A 19368-nucleotide genomic window follows, 5' to 3' on the forward strand; every position below is an offset into this window, starting at 1 on the left:
GCAGGAGTTTTTATTCTGTGCATTTTAAACTTGGGTTTATTTTATTTAGCTATTTATACCCTGCTTTTCTCCCCACTGGGGGCCCTAAGTAACTTACAACATTTTCCCCTCCTCTGATTCATCCCCACAACAACCTTGTGAGGTGGGTTAAGCTGAGAATGACAGGCCCAAGCTCACCCAGTGAGCATCCATGGCAAAGTAGGTGTCTAAACCTGGGCCTCCCAGACCCTAGTCTAGGGGTCCTCAATGTGGTGCCTGCTGACACTTTTCCTGGCACCTACCAAGTATTTTTAGAAAGTGGGTGGGATTTTACCAACAAGGCTTCTGAACGGCCACTGGAGATTTGATTGGCTGTGCACATTCTTTAAAGTGTTGTTTTGGCAGCAGTGGCCACCACTTAGGGTTGCCAGTCCCCCACTGGGGGCAGGAGATACCCCGCTCCCACCCTCCACCCCTGCCCCTGCTTACTTGGCCAGCGGGGAGAGGGAAACACGCCTCCCGGGGTGCACTCCCGCGTTCTGCAGTGGCCTGATCTGGCCCAGACTGGCCTGATCCAGACCTGATTCAGAGTGAATTGGGCCTCTGCAGAGTGCAGGAGTGCTGCCAGGGTGGCCTGAGGCTGCATGATGACATCACATCCTGGAAGTGATGTCATCACGCAGGCCAGGAGCTCACCTACAACCAGTAAAGCAAAGGTAAGTGCCGGACCTCCTTCCTCCCACTCGGGGGTTAGGGGGACCTGGCAACCCTACCACCGCGGCACAAGGGTCTTCACTGTGTGTCTCAAAGTTAGCTGCTGCGGCAGCCATTTTGTGGCTGGCTTCACCTTCCGCAGCAGCCATTTTGTGGCTGTGCCCACCACGCTGTGTTAGAATTCCAAAGTTGCCCTCAGGCTCAAAAAGGTTGGAGGCCCCTGTCCTAGTCCAATCTTAGTATAACTTGTGTTGAGAGAGATTATTTTAGTAGACTAACAGTGTAATCCTTAAAAGAGTTACTCCAGTCTAAGCCCGCCTTGAGTAATTCTCTTTGGGATTGCACTGTAATTTGTAATTTGCACTGTTTTGTAACAAAGTAAACTTACATGTAGGTCTACCCACAAATACTGCATATCCTTCAGCAGCAGAAAGAAGACTATACTAGTAGTAGTAGTAAAAAAAGTAAAGGTGCAAGCATTGAGTCATTACTGACCCATGGGGGGACGTCGCATCATACCTTTAATATTTTCAGAGCTCATTGTGTATATTAATAATAGGGTTCCCAGGTGCCCGCTACTAGCAGGCAAACTCCGGGGGATTTGCCACCTTGCCTGCTGACCCTCCAGTGGTCGGCGGGAGGTGATAAGCTCCTGGAGGTTGCTCTCATCAACAGCCACCTCAGGAACACACGGTGTGCCCGAGCTCCCAACAGGCATGCTGCCACCACTTCTGGAAGTGGAGTGACGTCATCACGCCAGCCGTGGGACTGATCCTGCACTTTGTTTGGAGCCAATTTGGGCTCCAAATGAGCTGAATCGGCACCACATGGCATGCGGGAGCACTCCTGTGGCTGGCGCGAAGAAATCACTTCCAGAAGGGATGTCATCGTGTGGGCGCCAGAGCGAGCACATACTTGGTATGCACGCAAAGAAGACCTCGCTGTTGGCATGAGGGAAGTGCCAGGTCCCCTCCCACTGGGAGGGTATAGGGACCGGGCAACCCTAATTAATAAGCCTTACAAAATCCTTGTGAGATCAGCCAGTGTTGTTATCCACAGATTGTTATCCACAGACCTGAGTGGCATAGTGACGTCATTACAAAGAGGAAATCTGAATCTTGAACTTGCCAACTTACCCTATCAGGGTAGAATGATATATGATGTTGGACATGGGCTGCTGCTTAAAATGGCAGCTCTGTGTCAAGTATTCCGCTGCCGCCACTGCTGCCACCACCTCCCCTAACAATGTTTAGTCAAACTTATGGTGACTTCCCATCTTGCTAGCAATAGCCAGAAGAATGATGCAAGCAAGTTTTACTAAGAGCAAGAATATCTTAACACAGGATTGATCCTTTTTAGCAGCAGCCTCAAGTCTAGGAGGATATATAGTTCTACCCAGGGCTTTTTTTCTGGGGAAAGAGGTGGTGGAACTCAAGACCACACAATGACGTCACTTTGAGTCAGCTGGAATGGGGGGGGGGAGTTTTTTAAAGTTTAAATTGCCCTTGGCGAAAATGGTCACATGGCCGGTGGCCCCGCCCCCTGATCTTCAGACAGAGGGGAGTTTAGATTGCTGTCCACGCTGCTCGGCGGCGTGGAGGGCAATCTGAACTCCCCTCTGTCTGAAGATCAGGGGGTGGGGCCACCGGCCATGTGACCATTTTTAAGAGGTGCCAGAACTCCGTTCCACCGCGTTCCTGCTGAAAAAAAAGCCCTGGTTCTACCATGAGCCTTTATGCTACTCTAACACAAAAGTCCTCCTACAAGCACCTCTTGTATCTAACTTCAGGAGGGTTCACGTACGTTTTCACCTGCATTGACAAACACAGATATAATTCATGGAACTTTCTAAACATTCCTGCAATTTTAAAAAGAGGGTAAATGCAATTCCTTCACTGGCTGGGGCTTTACTTTCCTTTGAAACGTACAGGGTTTGTCTGTGATCTTGAGGATCAGCCCCAAACCTTTGTCCTTGGAATTAACTAGCCAGTGGCTTCAATTTGAGACGGTGATTGTCCAAAGCGGCTTCTGAACATGATGGAGCTGAGCAGCCGCCGTCGCATAATTACAGCTTAAAGGGGAGAAATCAGCTTGTCTTCTCATTGGGAGCGACAATTCTCTGCTCCTTCTTTTAAGGCGAAGTGAACCCGACAACACGTTGGGATTCCAAGTAATAGGAGGCTTGTAATCACCGGGCACTGGCTCTGCCTGCAATTGCATAAATGTTACATGGGAGTGTTTTAAAGTCATTTTATCACGGGGGAAAAAAAGGAGGCCATTTAACATAACTATTACCCTGTGCTCTTCATGAAAAATGCATTAAGCAATTACCAACCCAAAAGTAAAAGGTCTTAGGAAGCAACACTCTGCTGTAGGCGATGTGCCCCAGCAGCTGTGAAGATGTGTGATGTATTATTAAATGCCTTGATTATTAAGAAGGGGATGGTTCCCATTATTGGGAAGGAGCTCTTGTCTAACAGGGAGCATTTGATAATCCTCTTGATGAGAATTTTTTTTATTAGTTATGATGTTGAGACAGGTGTTCTCCCCCCCCCACCCCCACACCTTTTTCCTTATAAGAAAAGGCAATGCTGTTCTTCCTTATGCAGCTGGGAGGTATTAATTGAGCAGGTCACTCGCTTCAGCATTTTCTTTGATTATTTCTCGCTTCTGTCTACAAAGGGTATCAAAGAAGGTGTGAATGACTCTTCTTGGCCCTCGCAGCCAAGAAGATTAGATCTAGGGCGGCATTGACTGGAGCCGTTTTATGATGATCTGGTTGGAATAGTCTGTTTTAATTTTTTAAACTGTTTTGAACTGATTTTACCATTAGATTTTAAAGTTTTTATTAGCTATTGTACCTTATGGTTCTGTAAACTTGTAATGACCAAATAACAACAAAATTCTGATTCTGACACAACCATTTATACCCCTATCAAGATCCTCCTTTGGCTGGTTCTTTAGTTCTCTTACTTATTCCGGGTTTATTGAAATGCTGAGTCAACAGGGCCGTTTTTGGTGGGTCTTCAAGGAAGAGCTGCTGGCTGAACCTTTGAGGGCTGCCTGGAACCCCCAAGGGCCATCTTATCTAGGCCTCTGCAACTTTTCCATGGAAGGACTTTGGGAGCAGTTTCAAGCAGAGCTCTTGCCAGCTGGGTGCTTATCTGACAGTTTGGCAGTGGTTTGGTTGTGTGAAATGACTTTTGGACATCATTTCTTGCAGGCAGGGCTGTTTTATTGCCCCCACTTAGTATAATTCAGTGAGAGAGGCCAGCTTTATGAGCAATAGCGCTCTCATTTATTGTGAGTTAGGCTCACTAGCCCAGGTAACTTAGGGCTATTTCATGTCCCAGCCAGGGTACACTCAGTGCTACAGAAGTGTGCCCCAATCACTGTGTTTTGCAAAGTGCACAATACGTGGGTGTGTTGCAGTCACACACGTTTGTTTTTAGGTGTGTGCAGGGGTCATTTTGTAGAAAAAGAGCTGGAGGAACTCATTAACATAACTCATTAGCATATGCCATGCCCCTTGACATCACCGGAAATGTATCATTGGCATAACTGATTTGCATATGCCCACACCCCTTGGCATCACCTATCCTGGCTGTTTTGGACCCAATCCTGGCCATTCAGGGCCGAAATTGGGACCAAAATGGCAAAAAGGGGCTGAAAATGGCCAAAAGGGGGCCCAAAATGGTCAGGATCGGGCCGCTGCTGAGTGGGAGAGTGATCCACCACCTGTCAGAGGCCTGATCCAGGCTGTTTCGGCCCCAATCTAGGCCAAAACGGGCCCAAAATGGTTGACAGTTAGGAGGGCAGGGCCACCTGACATGTGACCTCTTTGGGGAACATCTGGAACTACATTCCTGCGTGTTCCCCCTCAAAATGAGCCCTGGGTGTGTGCACACTTAAGCACCCAAGAATGGATCTGCACATTACATAGATAGTTGTGCATCTCTTGCTTTAACAAGTAGTCCTGAGCAGATGGTTAGGGCAGCAGCTTACAAGTTATCCCACCTGCTCTTCCTTGCGTAGCCTGGTGTCAGTCGATGGCATCATTTTTACTGCTACAGAGCCGCGTCCTGAAAGATTTAATCTGACTGCCCATTGCAGGGATACCTAGAAATGAAAAACCCACACATGTACTTAAGCAGGTTACAGAAATCATTATTTTGTCAGCTTCTGACAGACTGGGGAAGATTCTGCTTCAGCATGTGTTGCTTTTTAAACTAGATATTAATGCTTTTTAAACTAGATATTAATGTCTTCCCCCCTCGCCATCTGCATTGCAGCCCCATTCCAAAGGCAACTTCTGAGGTCACCTTTGTGACTCACTCTTTTGGCTCTACAGCTATACCTGTGCAAAGTCGCATGACGGCTTGGCCATCCCAAATAGCTCTTGGAGAACAGGTGACCCTGATGAAGTTTCCTTATCACATGAGTGTAACATTTGTTGAGGGAGGCTGTATTTTATCCAGCTTGATATCTTGATAAATTTATTAGCTACCCCCTAAAGTGTGATTGCGTGATGGTAACTCAGTCCGTAGGGCAGCCTCAGCTTATAAAACCATTCTTGGATTGCTCCACATTACCTTCAGATTGCATGTGGAAAGCTCCTTTCCCCCAAATAAATCCCTTAACATTGGAAGTAGCATGTTGAGCGAAGTCTAACAAAACCGGACATGCTAGTTTTCCTGTGAGAGAGTTTGTTAATATATTGGGAGTGCTCAAGCACTCGGTTCCCCTTTTTAGCAGTTTTCAAGTAGTCTGCTCCAAGAATAGTTTTACCACGAAATTTGCTGTAGGTGTGGACTGGACCTGATTTTTTTATAATTGCTCCCTAAAAGCCCATGGAAATCTCACTCTATCATACCTTAGAGGAAGAGTCTCCGAGGTCAACAGATATGTACTAGTGGAATTTATGAGGCCTCTTTCAGCCCTTGCCAGATGTTAGTCACCTTCTCTTATAATTGCAAAATAGAGGAAGATTTCGTAAGTTCATTTAGTCAATCTGTTTTTGCCTCTAAGACCGTTTGCAATTCTGTCCTTATCACGTGGGCTGTTTCTTCCACCTCCGTCACAATTCCAAGTTTGATTTCCTCTCTGCCTACTTCTCCTACAGACATCTTCCTTTTGCCTCTTGCCTCAAAATAGGTACCCATTTAATCAAGCAAGTTGCTGCCTAGCTTGCCATGGGGAGGGGAGGGAGACCCCCAAACACACAGCTCTGCCTGGCCTTAATTTTCCAAACCTGCTTTTAATGATGTTTGTCCTGCATAAATTTACCCTTGCAAATAAGTTCACACAAAAGTTACCAGCCCACAAAAATGTTTTTACCACCAGGAAACACATTGTGTCACTTTGGCCTGAAAGAGAAAAGGAAATCCACTCTCTTCCAATTTACCACAGTGCCTGGAAGTGATTCTTAGTGAATCCCTGTGGCATTTACAAGCCTCTTTTTAATTAGCAATTTCCCATTATGCTTTAGTGGAACATTCGTTTGACTGTGCTTGTAACCTTTCAGAAGATCTTCTAAAGCGAACATGCACACACGGCTGTGCGGTATCCATTGCACCTGTGCAAAGATCCAGTTGCAGTAAAGCAGTGTGAAGGGACTGCAAAAAACTAGCAATTCACTGTTTTTGGAACCTCTCCTCCCTTCCGTGTGGTAAAAGTGTTTGTTCATGGAGGGACAGCAGTTAAAATCGTAGGCGGATGGTCTTGTGCCCAGTGGCCTAAAAAACCATTGGCAATCTGCTAAGGGCAAAACGTTGGCACTGAAAACTGGGCATGATCAAAGACACGGTGAAACAGGGTGGAAGAACAGGTTTCTTCAGATGTGTGGTAGAATAGGAAGATGGCTGGATCGAGCTTGGGCAATACATGCTGCCAAGCCACTGCCGTGGAAAGCTTCCAATGAAAATACAAGCTTTTACTTTATTGCTTAAGTAAGCCTCTGCTAACAGTGAGGGGTCGATTTCCACTCTTGTGGTGGCAAAATGCACGCAGAAGTGTTTTTCCCCTCTTCAGACATTATCATCTGCACATTTGAATAAGCAGTCTTTCCAAAGGAAAGCCACTTAGCATTTAGAGTTTTCTTTCTGTTAAAAAAAATACCCAGCGTTTAAAACAACTCCAGAAATCTGTTGATTTTACCAATGGGATATGTCTTTACCTCCCACCCACCCCCACCCCGCTCCCTGCCCAGTGTATTGGAGTAGAAAATTTTCCCATTTTTTCCCCAGAAAATGCTAACCCAGGGAGGTACACTTTGGAGAAATACAACCTGATAACCTGGAGGTTAACATGATTTACCTCACCGCAGAGAAATACATTCCTGGGGCAAAAAAATGCCCCATTTACAAACAGCATTAGCAGTTATCAATGTTAGATGTTTTCCACCTCGTGTGAAAGTGTGTTTTTGGTCTCGGGATATGTGGAATTGTAAAACACAGTGTTTTCTTCCACTGAAGACATTTTGTGTGTGACCTTTTTTACCTCAAAGTACATTGGAGTACACTTTGTGAAAGTTTTTTTTCCAAGCGCACAGTAGAAGGTTAAGAAATTAAACAGTTGTTTGTAACAACAGCAACAAACATTAGGGGGAAAGGGGTTTTCTAGAGGATTTAGTATCCTTTGTGGATTAGGACCAGCATACCTTAAGTACCACCTACTTCCATACGAACTTAAGCAACCGTTATGACCGTCCTCTGAGGTGCTGCCCTGGATACCCTCCACTTTCTGCCCCCACTTTCTAAGGCTAGGCAGGTGCCAACCCAGGAGAGAGCCCTCTTTGCCATGCCGCTGAAATGATGCAACTTCCTCCCCAGGGGGATGGATCAAGATGGGTAGCCGTGTTAGTCTGTCTGTAGCAGTAGAAAAGAGCCAGAGTCCAGTGGCACCTAGAAGACTATCAAAATTTGTGGTAGGGTAGGAGCTTTTATGAGCCACAGCACTGTGACTCACAAAAGCTCCTACCCTATCACAAATATTTGTTAGTCTTCTAGATGCTACTGGACTCTGGCTCTTCCCTCCTCATCTTTCTCTTTTTATCACTGTCTGCCGCTAGTGGGTGAAGACATTTTTGTTTTGTCTGGTGTTCCCTCAGTGACCTTCCTTCCTGCCCTATGTTTTAGTTTGCTTTATTCTGTCCTATATATGTATATTTAGCTCTGTTTTGTAACAGGTTTTAATGGTGTATTTTTAATACTGTTATAATTCTTAGATGCCTTGGTGGCCCAACTGGGCAGAAAGGGCAGGATTTAAGTGCTGTCAATAAAATAAATAAATATAAAATTTCCTCGGCCTCAAACATTTTTACTAGCTTTCCACCACTTGCTATAAGAATTGGTGGTCACTCTCTGGCATATCTGTCACCCATGAAATCCCAGACTAACCCAGCACCTGAACTACAAACCATTATGTAATCAATAGCACAGCAAACATGAAAACAGGCTCTGCCAGTAACTACTTCCCATGACTCCTACTATGGAGGCGTAAAGGCTTCCAAACAGACTGCGTTCTCTGCTCTAGCCTTAAATTAATATGCACCTTTTCCAACAATCCCATTAATTTAGTGGCAGAATCCTAAACCATTTACTAGCAGAGTGAGATGGAAACCATAATGAATCGAACGCACAGAACAATATATCTGCTCATAATAATGTATTTAGAGATGTCACACTCGGCTTAAAGGAAATCGTTTAGAGAGCAATTATGTTTCAAAAGAGAATCATTCTCGTAAAGAATTGAAATTTAAATCGAGATTTTTTTTAAAGCTTGCCAAAGCCATAATTACAGTGCCTGCAGTGATTTCATCATGAAATTGCCCCAGCAAATCTGAATAATGTGCGCCTGAAATTTGCTTCAGTTTTTCCATAGGAAACATTCACTTCTTAAAAAATTCTTGGGCAGTTTCAGAAGAAAAGAGCCATTCTCACCTTAAAATGGTCTCTCCATTGATGCTTGAGACGTGAAATTGGATGCCTGTCTTCCTGTGCTGCCTTACCACCCTTCCCTTAACAAAATGAGGAGATGCTTTCTTGACACTTCCAAGATTCTCATGGGTTTCTTACATTTTGTCTCTTTGTATAAGCAGACCTTCTGCAGCTTCTTTAACATGAGTAAGCATTAGGATTTGAATGCTTAAAGCACGGTTACAGATTGGCCTCAAACCGTCATATAACATCCTGGTTTAAAGTGGCTTTGGAATTTGTGGTTTGCATTAACCATGGATCAGCAAGATGTCTGCATGCCGCAACCGGTAGATCTCCCCACCTCTCTGTTCACCAGACAGACAAGTGGGTCTTTCAGGCATCTTCCTGTATACATGCTCAACAGGTGTTTAGCTCAGGAAGCTAAACCCTGGTTTCAGTTTATCATTACACCTAGGGTTAACACTTACCCAGTTCCGGCAAACAGGAAGTGACGTTCAAGCCCATTTCCAAGCTATTTCCAATTCATAGAATCATAGAATCATAGAGTTGGAAGGGGCCATACAGACCATCTAGTCCAACCCCCTGCCCAGTGCAGGTTCAGCCTAAAGCATCTCTGACAAGTATTCATCCAGCCTCTTCTTGAAAACTGCCAGTGAAGGGGAGCTCACCACCTCCCTAGGCAGCTGATTCCACTTTTGAACTACTCTGACCGTGAAAAAGTTTTTCCTAATATCCAGCCGATACCTTTCTGCATGTAATTTAAGCCCATTGCTTCGGGTCCTACCCTCTGCTGCCAACTGGAATAGCTCTTTGCCCTCCTCCAAATGACAGCCTTTCAAATATTTAAAGAGAGCAATCATGTCCCCCCTCAACCTCCTCTTCTCCAAACTAAACATTCCCAAGGCCCTCAGCCTTTCCTCGTAGGGCTCAGTCTCCAGACCCCTGATCATTCTTGTAGCTCTCCTCTGCACCCTCTCGATTTTGTCCACATCCTTTTTGAAGTGAGGCCTCCAGAACTGCACACAATACTCCAGGTGTGGCCTGACCAAGGCAGTATAGAGAGCGGCTATGACCTCCTGCGATTTCGACGCTATGGCCCCTTTGATACAACCCAGGATTGAATTAGCCTTTTTTGCCGCCGCATCACACTGACTGCTCATATTCAGTTTACAGTCCACTCTTACCCCAAGATCCCTTTCACATATACTACTGACCAGAAATGTATCCCCCATCCAGTATTTGTGCTTCCCATTTTTGTGGCCCAGATGTAATACTGTGCACTTGTCTTTCTTGAATTGCATCCTATTCACAGCTGCCCACTTCTCCAGAGTATTCAGGTCTTGTTGAATTTTAATTCTATCTTCTTGGGTGTTTGCTACCGCTCCCAATTTGGTATCATCAGCAAATTTAATGAGCAGCCCTTCCACTCCTTCATCCAGATCATTGATAAAAATATTGAAAAGTACTGTGCCCAAAACCGAGCCCTGCGGCACACCACTGGACACCTCCCTCCAATCTGATGAAACGCCGTTGACCACCACTCTTTGAGTGCAGTCCTCCAACCAGTTCCCTATCCACCGAACTGTCCTATAGTCTACTCCACAGTCTTCCAGTTGGCCCATCAGAATGTCATGGGGGACCTTATCAAAAGCTTTACTGAAATCCAGATAAACCACGTCAACAGAGTTCCCCCAATCCAGTAAGCTGGTCACTCGATCAAAGAAGGAAACCAGGTTGGTCTGGCAAGATCTGTTAGGAACAAAACCATGCTGACTTCCCCAGATCACTGAGTGGTCCTTCAGATACTTACAGATTGATCCCTTTAAAATCTGTTCTAATATCTTCCCAGCAACAGAAGTCAGACTGACCGGCCTGTAGTTTCCCGGGTCATCCTTCCTCCCTTTCTTAAAGATTGGGATAACATTTGCTCTTCTCCAATCTTGTGGCACATCCCCAGTCCTCCAGGAGGCCTTGAAGATGATGGACAGGGGTTCTGCAAGTTTTCTGGAAAGTTCTTTCAGCACTCTTGGGTGCACCCCATCCGTCCCAGGGGATTTGTATTCATCCAGTGCAGCCAGATGCCTCTTCACTACCTCTCTGTCAATGTCAATTAGCCACTCAGGTGTCCTGCCACATTTTCTACTATCTCTAGATGTGCCTGAGTTCTTCAGGGAGAAGACAGAGGCAAAAAAGTCATTAAGCCTGTCTGCTTTTTCTCTGTCCTGCATCAGAGTTTCTCCATCTACTCCCAACAGTGATCCAATTGCCTCTTTTACCTTGCGTTTGCTTCTCACATATCTGTAGAAGTTTTTCTTGTTGTAGCGAGCCCTCCTGGCCAGACCCAGCTCGTACTGAGCTTTGGCCTCTCTGATGGCTGATCTGCAGTACCTAGTAACCCTCATATACTCCTCTTTAGAGGTCTGTCCTTCTCTCCATTTCCTGAACATTTCCTTTTCCTCCCTTAGCTTATTCTGGAGCTCTCTGTGCATCCACATCGGTTTCTTGGAGCCTTTACCATGTTTCCATCTTGCTGGGATAGTGAGGGCTTGAGCTTGCAAAAGCTCGTGTTTGAGAAGGGCCCACCCTTCACTCGCTCCTTTCCCTTCCAGCACACTCCCCCACGGAATGACTCTCATCAAGCCTCTGAGTTCATTGAAGTTCGCCCTACGAAAATCTAACCTACGAGTCTGGCTATGAACTTCCTTGGCCCCCCACAGCAACTGAAATTCAAGGAGGACATGGTCACTTCCCCCTAAGGTCCCCACCACCTTCATCTCATCTACCAATTCTTCCCTGTTGGTTAATATCAAGTCTAGTATGGCCGAACCCCTTGTAGCTTCCTCCACCTTTTGAAAAAGGAAGTTATCGGCCAGGCAGGTCAGGAAATTGCGTGATTCATGACGCTTTGCTGAGCCTGTCTCCCAGCACACATCGGGGAAGTTGAAGTCACCCATAATTATAAGGTTCTGATGTCTGGATACTCTACCAATTTGTTCAAAGAGGGCAGCATCCGTTTCTTCTCGCTGGTCAGGTGGTCTGTAGCAGACTCCAACAATAATACTCTTTGTCCTTCCTTCCCTTATTTCTACCCATACGCTTTCCACTGGGCTGTCCGCCCCATTGTCCATAACTTCTTGACAATCAAGCCCTCTCCTCACATACAATGCCACTCCACCTCCTCTTCTACCCTTCCGGTTTTTCTTGAATAACTCATACCCATCCACTAGCACATTCCAGTCATGGGAATCATCCCACCAAGTCTCAGTAATTCCTACTATATCGTAGCCCTCTGTTTGCAATAGAAGCTCAAGCTCTTCTTTCTTATTGCCCATACTTTGGGCATTTGTATATAGACACTTGTAGCCTTGTACCTTTGTTTTGACCTTTCCTACCCAGGTGGGTCCCCACTGTGTTCACTTCATCATTGAAATCGCCATGCCGATCGTCCCCTTCCCCTTGCGGCATCAGTTTAAAGCTCTCCTGATGAAGTTCTCCAGGTTCATTCCAAACGTTTTCTTCCCTGCCCTTGCGAGGTGAAGCCCATCATGTGCTAGAAGGCCTTCTCTAAGAAAACCTATCCCATGGTTCCAGAACCCAAAGCGCTCCTGCCGGCACCACCATCTCAGCCAGCGATTCACCTCAAGTATGGTCCGCTCCCGGCGTGCTCCTCTTCCTGTGACTGGAAGGATAGAAGAGAATACCACCTGAGCCCCCAATGTCTTCAACTGCCTTCCAAGAGCTTCATAATCCTCTTTAATTCTTGCAACAGTATTCGCAGCCGTGTCGTTCGTTCCCACATGAATCAGCACAAACGGGTACTTATCAGCAGGCTTGATGAGTTTTGGCAGCCGGTCGGTAATATCCTGAATTCTGGCCCCCGGCAAGCAACACATCTCTTGGAATAGGGGATCTGGCCCAGAGACATGGCGTTCCATACCCCTGAGCAAAGAGTCCCCAACGACTACCACCTTCCGTTTTTTTCCACTTCCATGTGGCCCCATGTCTTCTGCACTCCCTCTTCCAGATCTTTGCAGTTCTCCTTCCACTGTCACCTCTGTCACCATCTCTAGCACTTCAAAGCGATTCTTGAGCTCAAGTGGACCAGAGCATCTTCTTCGTTGATGCCTTCGGGTTTGTACTGTAGATCTGAGAGGAGGCTCAGAAGGGAGATCGGCTCTTTCTCCTCCTCCTTGACTTTCCTCTTCTTGGCTGTGCGGAGCCCCCAGGCTGTTGTCAATAAAATCCTCTCCCTCCTTGATCTCCTGAAGGGTGGTGATCCTCTCCTCCAGGCTCTGAACCTTTTCTTCCAAAACTCTGACCAGCTTACACTTCTGGCAAGTGTCTTCTCCTCTGGGAGGAAAACAAACATGGCACACTCCATGCAGGTGACTGCGAAGGGGGCTTCAGTAGACATGATTGCCTTCCAAATTCCTAAAGTCTCATGACATTACTTCCTGTTCTAAAACAGGAAGTAACATCCAAGCCATTTCTATGCTCCCAGGGATTGCCAGCCAATGGGTACCAACCCTTTTAGGACCCTAACCTGTGTGAAAGTAACAAACCTTTTTTGTTCTTAACCACGCTTGAGTGTTGTACCTATACTGGGCAGAGAGGTGGTATTTAAAGGAAGGAGGAGAGTGGGACCAGTAAACACACTGGGCCAATAAGCTCTGTGTTGAACATCAGAGTCTAATTGTTCTGTCCAATTTGTAGATGAGCCAATGTGAAGAGTAGTGGATGGATTAGAACACATGCCTCTGGGTGCAACCACGAATTGCCACTATTGCTGCTATTACGTTTACAGGACCAGAGAGATCCGGGTCGAAATCCCTATTCAGCAAGCTGGGTGCCCTTGTGCCAGTCCTTTCTCAGCCTAACCCTACCTCAAAAGATTGATAGTGGCATAAAATGGAGGTGGCGTCTGCAACCATGTTTGCTGTCCTGAATTCCTTGGAGGAATATCAGGACTTTACTCGAGTGGCACCTTAGAGTCCAACCAGATTTTCAAAGTGTAAGCTTTCAAGACACACAGCTCCTTTTTTCAGCTCTCTCCTTCTGTCTGAAGAAGTGAGCTCTGGCTTTTGACAGTTCACACTCTGAAAATCTTGCTCATCATCTCTAAGGTGCCACTGGACTCACGTCCTGCTGTTCTGCTACAGACCGGCATGGCTACCCACCTAAACTATCCTCGGATGAATGTGAGCTTCAAAAAGCATAAGAATGCAAATCAATAACAACATAAGTGCAGGGATGCTTCTCCCCTCCCCTCCCCACATCATGCACTCTTTGAACATTATTTTGAACACTGTATTGTAACAGCCAAAGTTAAAAGTGTATGTGAATTCAGGAGGTTGAAGTATGAACACTGGACTACGGTAATTAAAGTGAATGCATGTCCAGTATAGAACAGACATCCTTGTTTGGGGTTAGCTTTTCAGTGTGCCTAGGGAAGCTCCGTTCTACAACCCGTAAAATCCTCCTCTAATATTTTGTTCTCAGAATAAATTACACAGTCAAGACAATAAGGCCATACTCTTTGCACTCGCTCCTCATTTGCAAGTCGCGTTCTGAATTTGCTGAGATTTGGTATGTGCTGGGAACTGGTTCTCTGCAAGATTGCACAGAACTCCTAGGGTGGGTGCCAAGGGGTACAAAATTTGAGGGGCTTAGAAGCTGGGCAGAGTGCCACTGTGGGGAGTTAACAACATACCTGTCCTAATCAAGCATCTTCTTGCATTCCTCTGAATGTGCGAGGGGCCGAATCTGGTGTGAAAGAGAGGCCGGGAGGGTATCTCTGTCTGGGAGTCATGTCGCGGAGGACACCCAGGCAGCGCAAGGCTCCAGAGGATCTTCAGGTCACCAGGTCCCCTTACCCTCCCAGCAGGAGGAGGGGCCTGGCACTTAGCTTTTTGATCTTCACTCATGCGGGCTCCTGGCAGGGCGTGATGACGTCACTTTCAGAAGGGACGTCATTGCGCCCAGCCCCTGTGAAGCACAGGAGCATGCCTGCTGCTGGGTGTAATAATGTCACTTAAGGGAGTATGCATCTGACGAAGAGAGACGTGGTTCTCGGAAGCTTACGCTACCACAAAGTTGGCTAGGCTTAAAGGTGCTACTGGACTCTTCACTGTTTTGCAACTACAGACTAGCACAGCTAACGCCTCTGGCTCGGATGTTGCCGTGGCCAGTGGGAGCGTGCTCACTGCACCCGGGCCCGAGAGGTTTTTACCTCCTGGGCCTGTTCCCCAGGACTTTCCCCCCTGCTAGCCAGGTGAGTGGCAGTGGCGGGTGGAGGCTGGGAGCGAGGGATCTGAAGGCACTCTAAAGGTTCTGGTTTTGGATTCTTGAGGTCGGACCAGACTCAATTTCCCAGTGGCAGAAATGACCTTTCCTGCTTCCCCCCTGCCCACTGCAGCCCACTGAAGTCCACAAAATGCTGCTTCTGGGAGCCAGGGGACACTGAGGGGGCTCTGCCGTAGGAAAGGGAGATCTGTGGAAATTTCCAATGTAGGCTGCATCCGACCCAATATCTTTTCATGTGGGGCAGCTCTGTCTGTGTGCCATGGTTCTGCACCCTAGAGAGGAGGCTTTCTCCTCCTTAGAGAGGTTTTGGATATTGCACAGTGTTTTCTGCAAGCACCTGGCAGGGCTCTGAACAGGATTTGGCATAGAAGAGCGGCATGAGGTTTTGTTTTCCTCTGCAGCCTGTACAGCTTTGATGGGGAAGATCTTTTTTGACCTGCTGAACCACCACCAAATACAGGAGCAGTTGTGCAGGTGGCTGCCTTGTGGCTCTGGTTCATAACCATTCATACATGGAGTTGATGTCAGTGAGGCCATGGCTCAATGGCAGAGCCTCTGCTTGGCATGCAGAAGTCCCAGGTTCAATCCCCACCATCTCCAGTTAAAGGGATTGGATAGTAGGTGTGAAAATCCTCTGCTGAGACTCTACCAGTCAGAGCAGACAATACCGACCTTGCCAGTCAATATTCACTGTGAGGCAGCTTAATGTGTGTAAGTTGTGTCATGATCCTAACTGTAGGTAAGTGCGTACTTGCATCATGTGAACTGGCAGATTTTGTGTGCAAGTACACCTGTCAAAACTTTTTGCTGTGCATTCCCCCTTTTGCTCCTGCACCCATTCTTCTATTTGCATACAAATGCAGCCCCCATTCACTCAAAATACACATTTGTATAAACAAACATACTCACAGAAACATTCAAGTCAAACTTTACACCAAGCCAGGGTTAGCACTAATCAAAATCCAAGGCATTTGTTGAGCATCCACATGTATAACAAGTAAAGCTCCTTGCCTGTTTTCTTTTTCTGTCTGCTTAGCAATCTAGCTACATTGCCCCCCCCCCCACCACCACCAGAAGCAAGGCAACAGCTGTAGCTATAATTTGTCGATCCAGACCCATGAAAAACCATAGTTTATGTGGCTTTAACCATGGTTTGGCATGCTGTCTGAAATTAACAGTAGATCAACACTACACATCTTTTACCGCCAGAAGCCAGACCATCTCTGAGCCTTGTGTGCAGGCAGTTACTTTGACTTCTTAGCCATCAGAATGTTCATTCGCATTCCATATCATTCCATAGCAAAACACAAATGCAGCATATTTGTTTCAACCATGCAAAGCACAGATCTCTCTCATTATCACTGTAAAGATTTAAAATGAGCATTTTCATCAAGTTTTTCCCTCTACTGTCAACTTCATCTGTTCCGTGTAAAGGGAAAGGTGCAAGCACCGAGTCATTACTGACCCATGGGGAACGTTGCATCACAACGTTTTCTTGGCAGACTTTTTGCTATGGGGTGGTTTGCCTTCCCCCAGTCATCTACACTTTACCCCCAGGAAACTGGGTACTCATTTTACCGACTTTGGAAGGATGGAAGGCTGAGTCAACCTTGAGCCGGCTACTTGAACCCGGCTTCCGCCAGGATCGAACTCAGGTCATGAGCAGAGCTTGGGCTGCAGTACTGCAGCTTTATCACTCTGCGCCACGGGGCTCTTCCTGTTCCATGTAAAGATTGGAAAAACCACGAATACAAATCTACATGGTCTCCTCTTACCTCCTGGGGTCCCTTAAGTGGCTTCAAAGATTTATCCAAAGCTAGTTTTGACTTTTCAAAGAGATGTGTCCCATGCTCGCTCACTGCCTTGTTTTTCTTCTTCTTCCTTTTACAGGAGCAACCAAGGGTTTATGCATATGAAGCTGACCAAAACCAAAGAGAAATACATTTTAGGCCAGAACAGCCCTCCATTTGACAGCGTTCCGGAAGTGATACATTACTACACTGCAAAAAAACTCCCAATAAAAGGAGCAGAACACTTGTCCCTTCTGTACCCTGTGGCTGTCCGGACCTTATAATTGCTCTGACGAGGCTCCTTCCTGTGGATTGGAGACTGTGGACGAGGGATGTGGCAGCCGGGATGCTCCTGCGGGGTCCGTAACCGTTCCTCACAGTGGAGATGCCCACTCCTGCCTTTCTGGAAGACGGCGGCTGCCATCAGCAGAACGAGGGGCAGTTGCCTGAATGGCATCTCTGCACTGCTTTGCATCCCTGCATGGAACGAGGCTTCTGTTTAGATGAGAGGCCGTGAAATGGGATTCAGAACCCGAAGAAATGGGTCGTCATCAAGGACTCCCCACCCCTCCGTGAATGGAAATGTTGCCTAGTGCAAAGAATGGCCTTCAGAACTTCACTTCCTGCCACCAACAACCTCTCCTACTTGTGTGTAGGGAGCTGCCCAAGTGGAATCCGCAAACGGGCACAGACTCCTGCAGGTGGGGGGGGGGGAAGAGGGCTAAGAGAAAACTGGACCATTCAGCGCCCAAGAACTGAGAACTGCTCCTTATGGACCTGATTCCAGAACTGTGTTGTTTTGGTATGCTCAGCTTAATTCAACACAGAGACCGTGTTTGTTTGGTTTGGGGCTGGTTTTTTTTTTTTTACCGCAATGCTGATGTGTTTTGAAGATCTTGATAAATAATTTTGCGATGGCAAAAAAAGTGTTCAGTTATTTATGACTAGGGTATGTACTTTAAATAGTGGTTTAATATATGCACCCATCCCCTTTTTTTGGTACAATAATAAAGCTCTAAGGGTTTTCTGTGCTAATTCCTGGATTAAAGGCAGTGAGTGAGTTCTGTTGTGTGTGTCGAATGTGAATGGGGGGTCCTGGGGAGGGGCACAGGGGGGGTAGGATCTTTAGGATGAGGGTAGATGTTTACATGGCTGGATTTCAGACCAAATCAGGCTTCTGCTGGGTGGGATCTTTGAGTTCATATGGGCAACATTGCAAGGATTGCTCCACACCAACAGGCTAGACCTCCCCGCCCCCCCCCCCAAAGGCCTGTTCCTCCTTGGGGTCCAGGCAGGCCAAAGCCTGTGATTAACTTCTTCTCCAGCTGCAGGGCGCAATGCATCATGCAGCCAGAGCTGTTTCCTGACTTCCTTCAAAGCTCTTGAGTAAAAATGGTCTCTTTCTCCTGCACAAAAATGTGGTTCGTTAGTATTCCTTTCCTGCCTCCATAGCCATTGGAACGGCTGCATTAGAGGATTTCTTGCCCATGTTGGCTCAACTGGAGTTGGCTTCTACCTCATCTGTTCCCCTGCCTCAGCGTCAGCTCGGTCTGGTGCATGTTGTTTGTGACTCCTGAACAGAAAACCTGGTGCACACTCAGAGCCAAGCTACAAGTGATGCCTAACACAGGTTGGACACTTGTCAGCTTCCCTCAAGTTTTGATGGGAAATGTAGGCATCCTGGTCTTGCAGCTGTAATGGAGAGCCAAGCTGTAAAACCAGGACGCCTACATTTCCCATCAAAACTTGAGGGAAGCTGACAAGCGTCCAACCTGTGTCAGGCGTCACTTGTAGCTTGGCTCTGAGAGTCAAACTGAACGCTACAAGAAACACAAGTCCGCTGTCAAAAATAGCGTCTCTGAATAGCATAGATCATGCCTTCCTTATAACTCAAATTATTGTGCTGTGTGTTTTCCTGTCAGCAGGAGCCGGTAGTGCGGAGCAAGGTTGGGAATTGCACCCTGTAGGAAGGCAAGGATGTGGGGCTAAGCTGTACTAAATGTTATCGCTGAGAACTCAAGATACGTCTGCCATTTCTGGCAGGGGTCCTGGGTTTCTCCTAGCATTTAGTTCTGCCTTAACTGACCCCAGTATCTTGGGTCGTTAAATGAAGTGTGAGCCTCTCCTTGGTATCGCCCTGTCTGTAGCACTGTGTGTTTCTCCATTGGTGATCTGAGCTGAGAGTCTGTTAACTTGCAGTTTTCACTCTTTTCAGATTTGCAGTAAGGCTGTGAAAATAACCCCTTGTTGTAGCTGGGCTGTCATTCAAAACGTGCAGCTCCCTTTCATTTATGTGCTGGTTTTAACATGTAATGGGATAATCGTTACTCTGATCGTGCCTCTGTACAATACTGCTTCCTTGTAGTGTTACAGTGTGAAAAGAGACGTCCTTGGGTGGTTCGAGTTTATAAATAATACCCGTTTCCATGGCCTGATTCGTTTTAACCCGGTATGGACCCCGTTTCCCTCTGGCATTAATTTCAAGATGTTGATTTACCTGTTTGAGGACAAACGTGTTTTTTTTTTTAAAATCTCTGTAATAACGTATGCCGAATCAGCTGCCACTAATCATACAGAATGTTGAAAACTAATTCTGCATGCCAAGTGTCTTTCTGTTGTTCTGTTTTTACAAAACTGTTGGGTTT

General features: G+C 46.6%; 1 protein-coding gene across 2 annotated transcripts in view; it reads left to right on the forward strand.

Moving 5' to 3' along the window:
• SHB (SH2 domain containing adaptor protein B) overlaps positions 1-19368 on the forward strand; it is a 213081-nt gene that overhangs the window by 167447 nt on the left and 26266 nt on the right. Inside the window, exon 6 of one of the 2 annotated variants that reach the window (XM_054986451.1) lies at positions 16824-18348. The exons of the other annotated variant lie outside the window; for it this stretch is intronic. Coding sequence (XP_054842426.1) covers positions 16824-17007 — 184 coding nt within the window. The 3' untranslated portion in view covers positions 17008-18348. Of the gene's footprint in view, positions 1-16823; positions 18349-19368 lie in introns of those variants that run through there. 2 annotated transcript variants of the gene reach the window in all.

Source organism: Eublepharis macularius, chromosome 8 (genome assembly GCF_028583425.1).
Source record: "Eublepharis macularius isolate TG4126 chromosome 8, MPM_Emac_v1.0, whole genome shotgun sequence".
Taxonomy (NCBI): domain Eukaryota; kingdom Metazoa; phylum Chordata; class Lepidosauria; order Squamata; family Eublepharidae; genus Eublepharis; species Eublepharis macularius.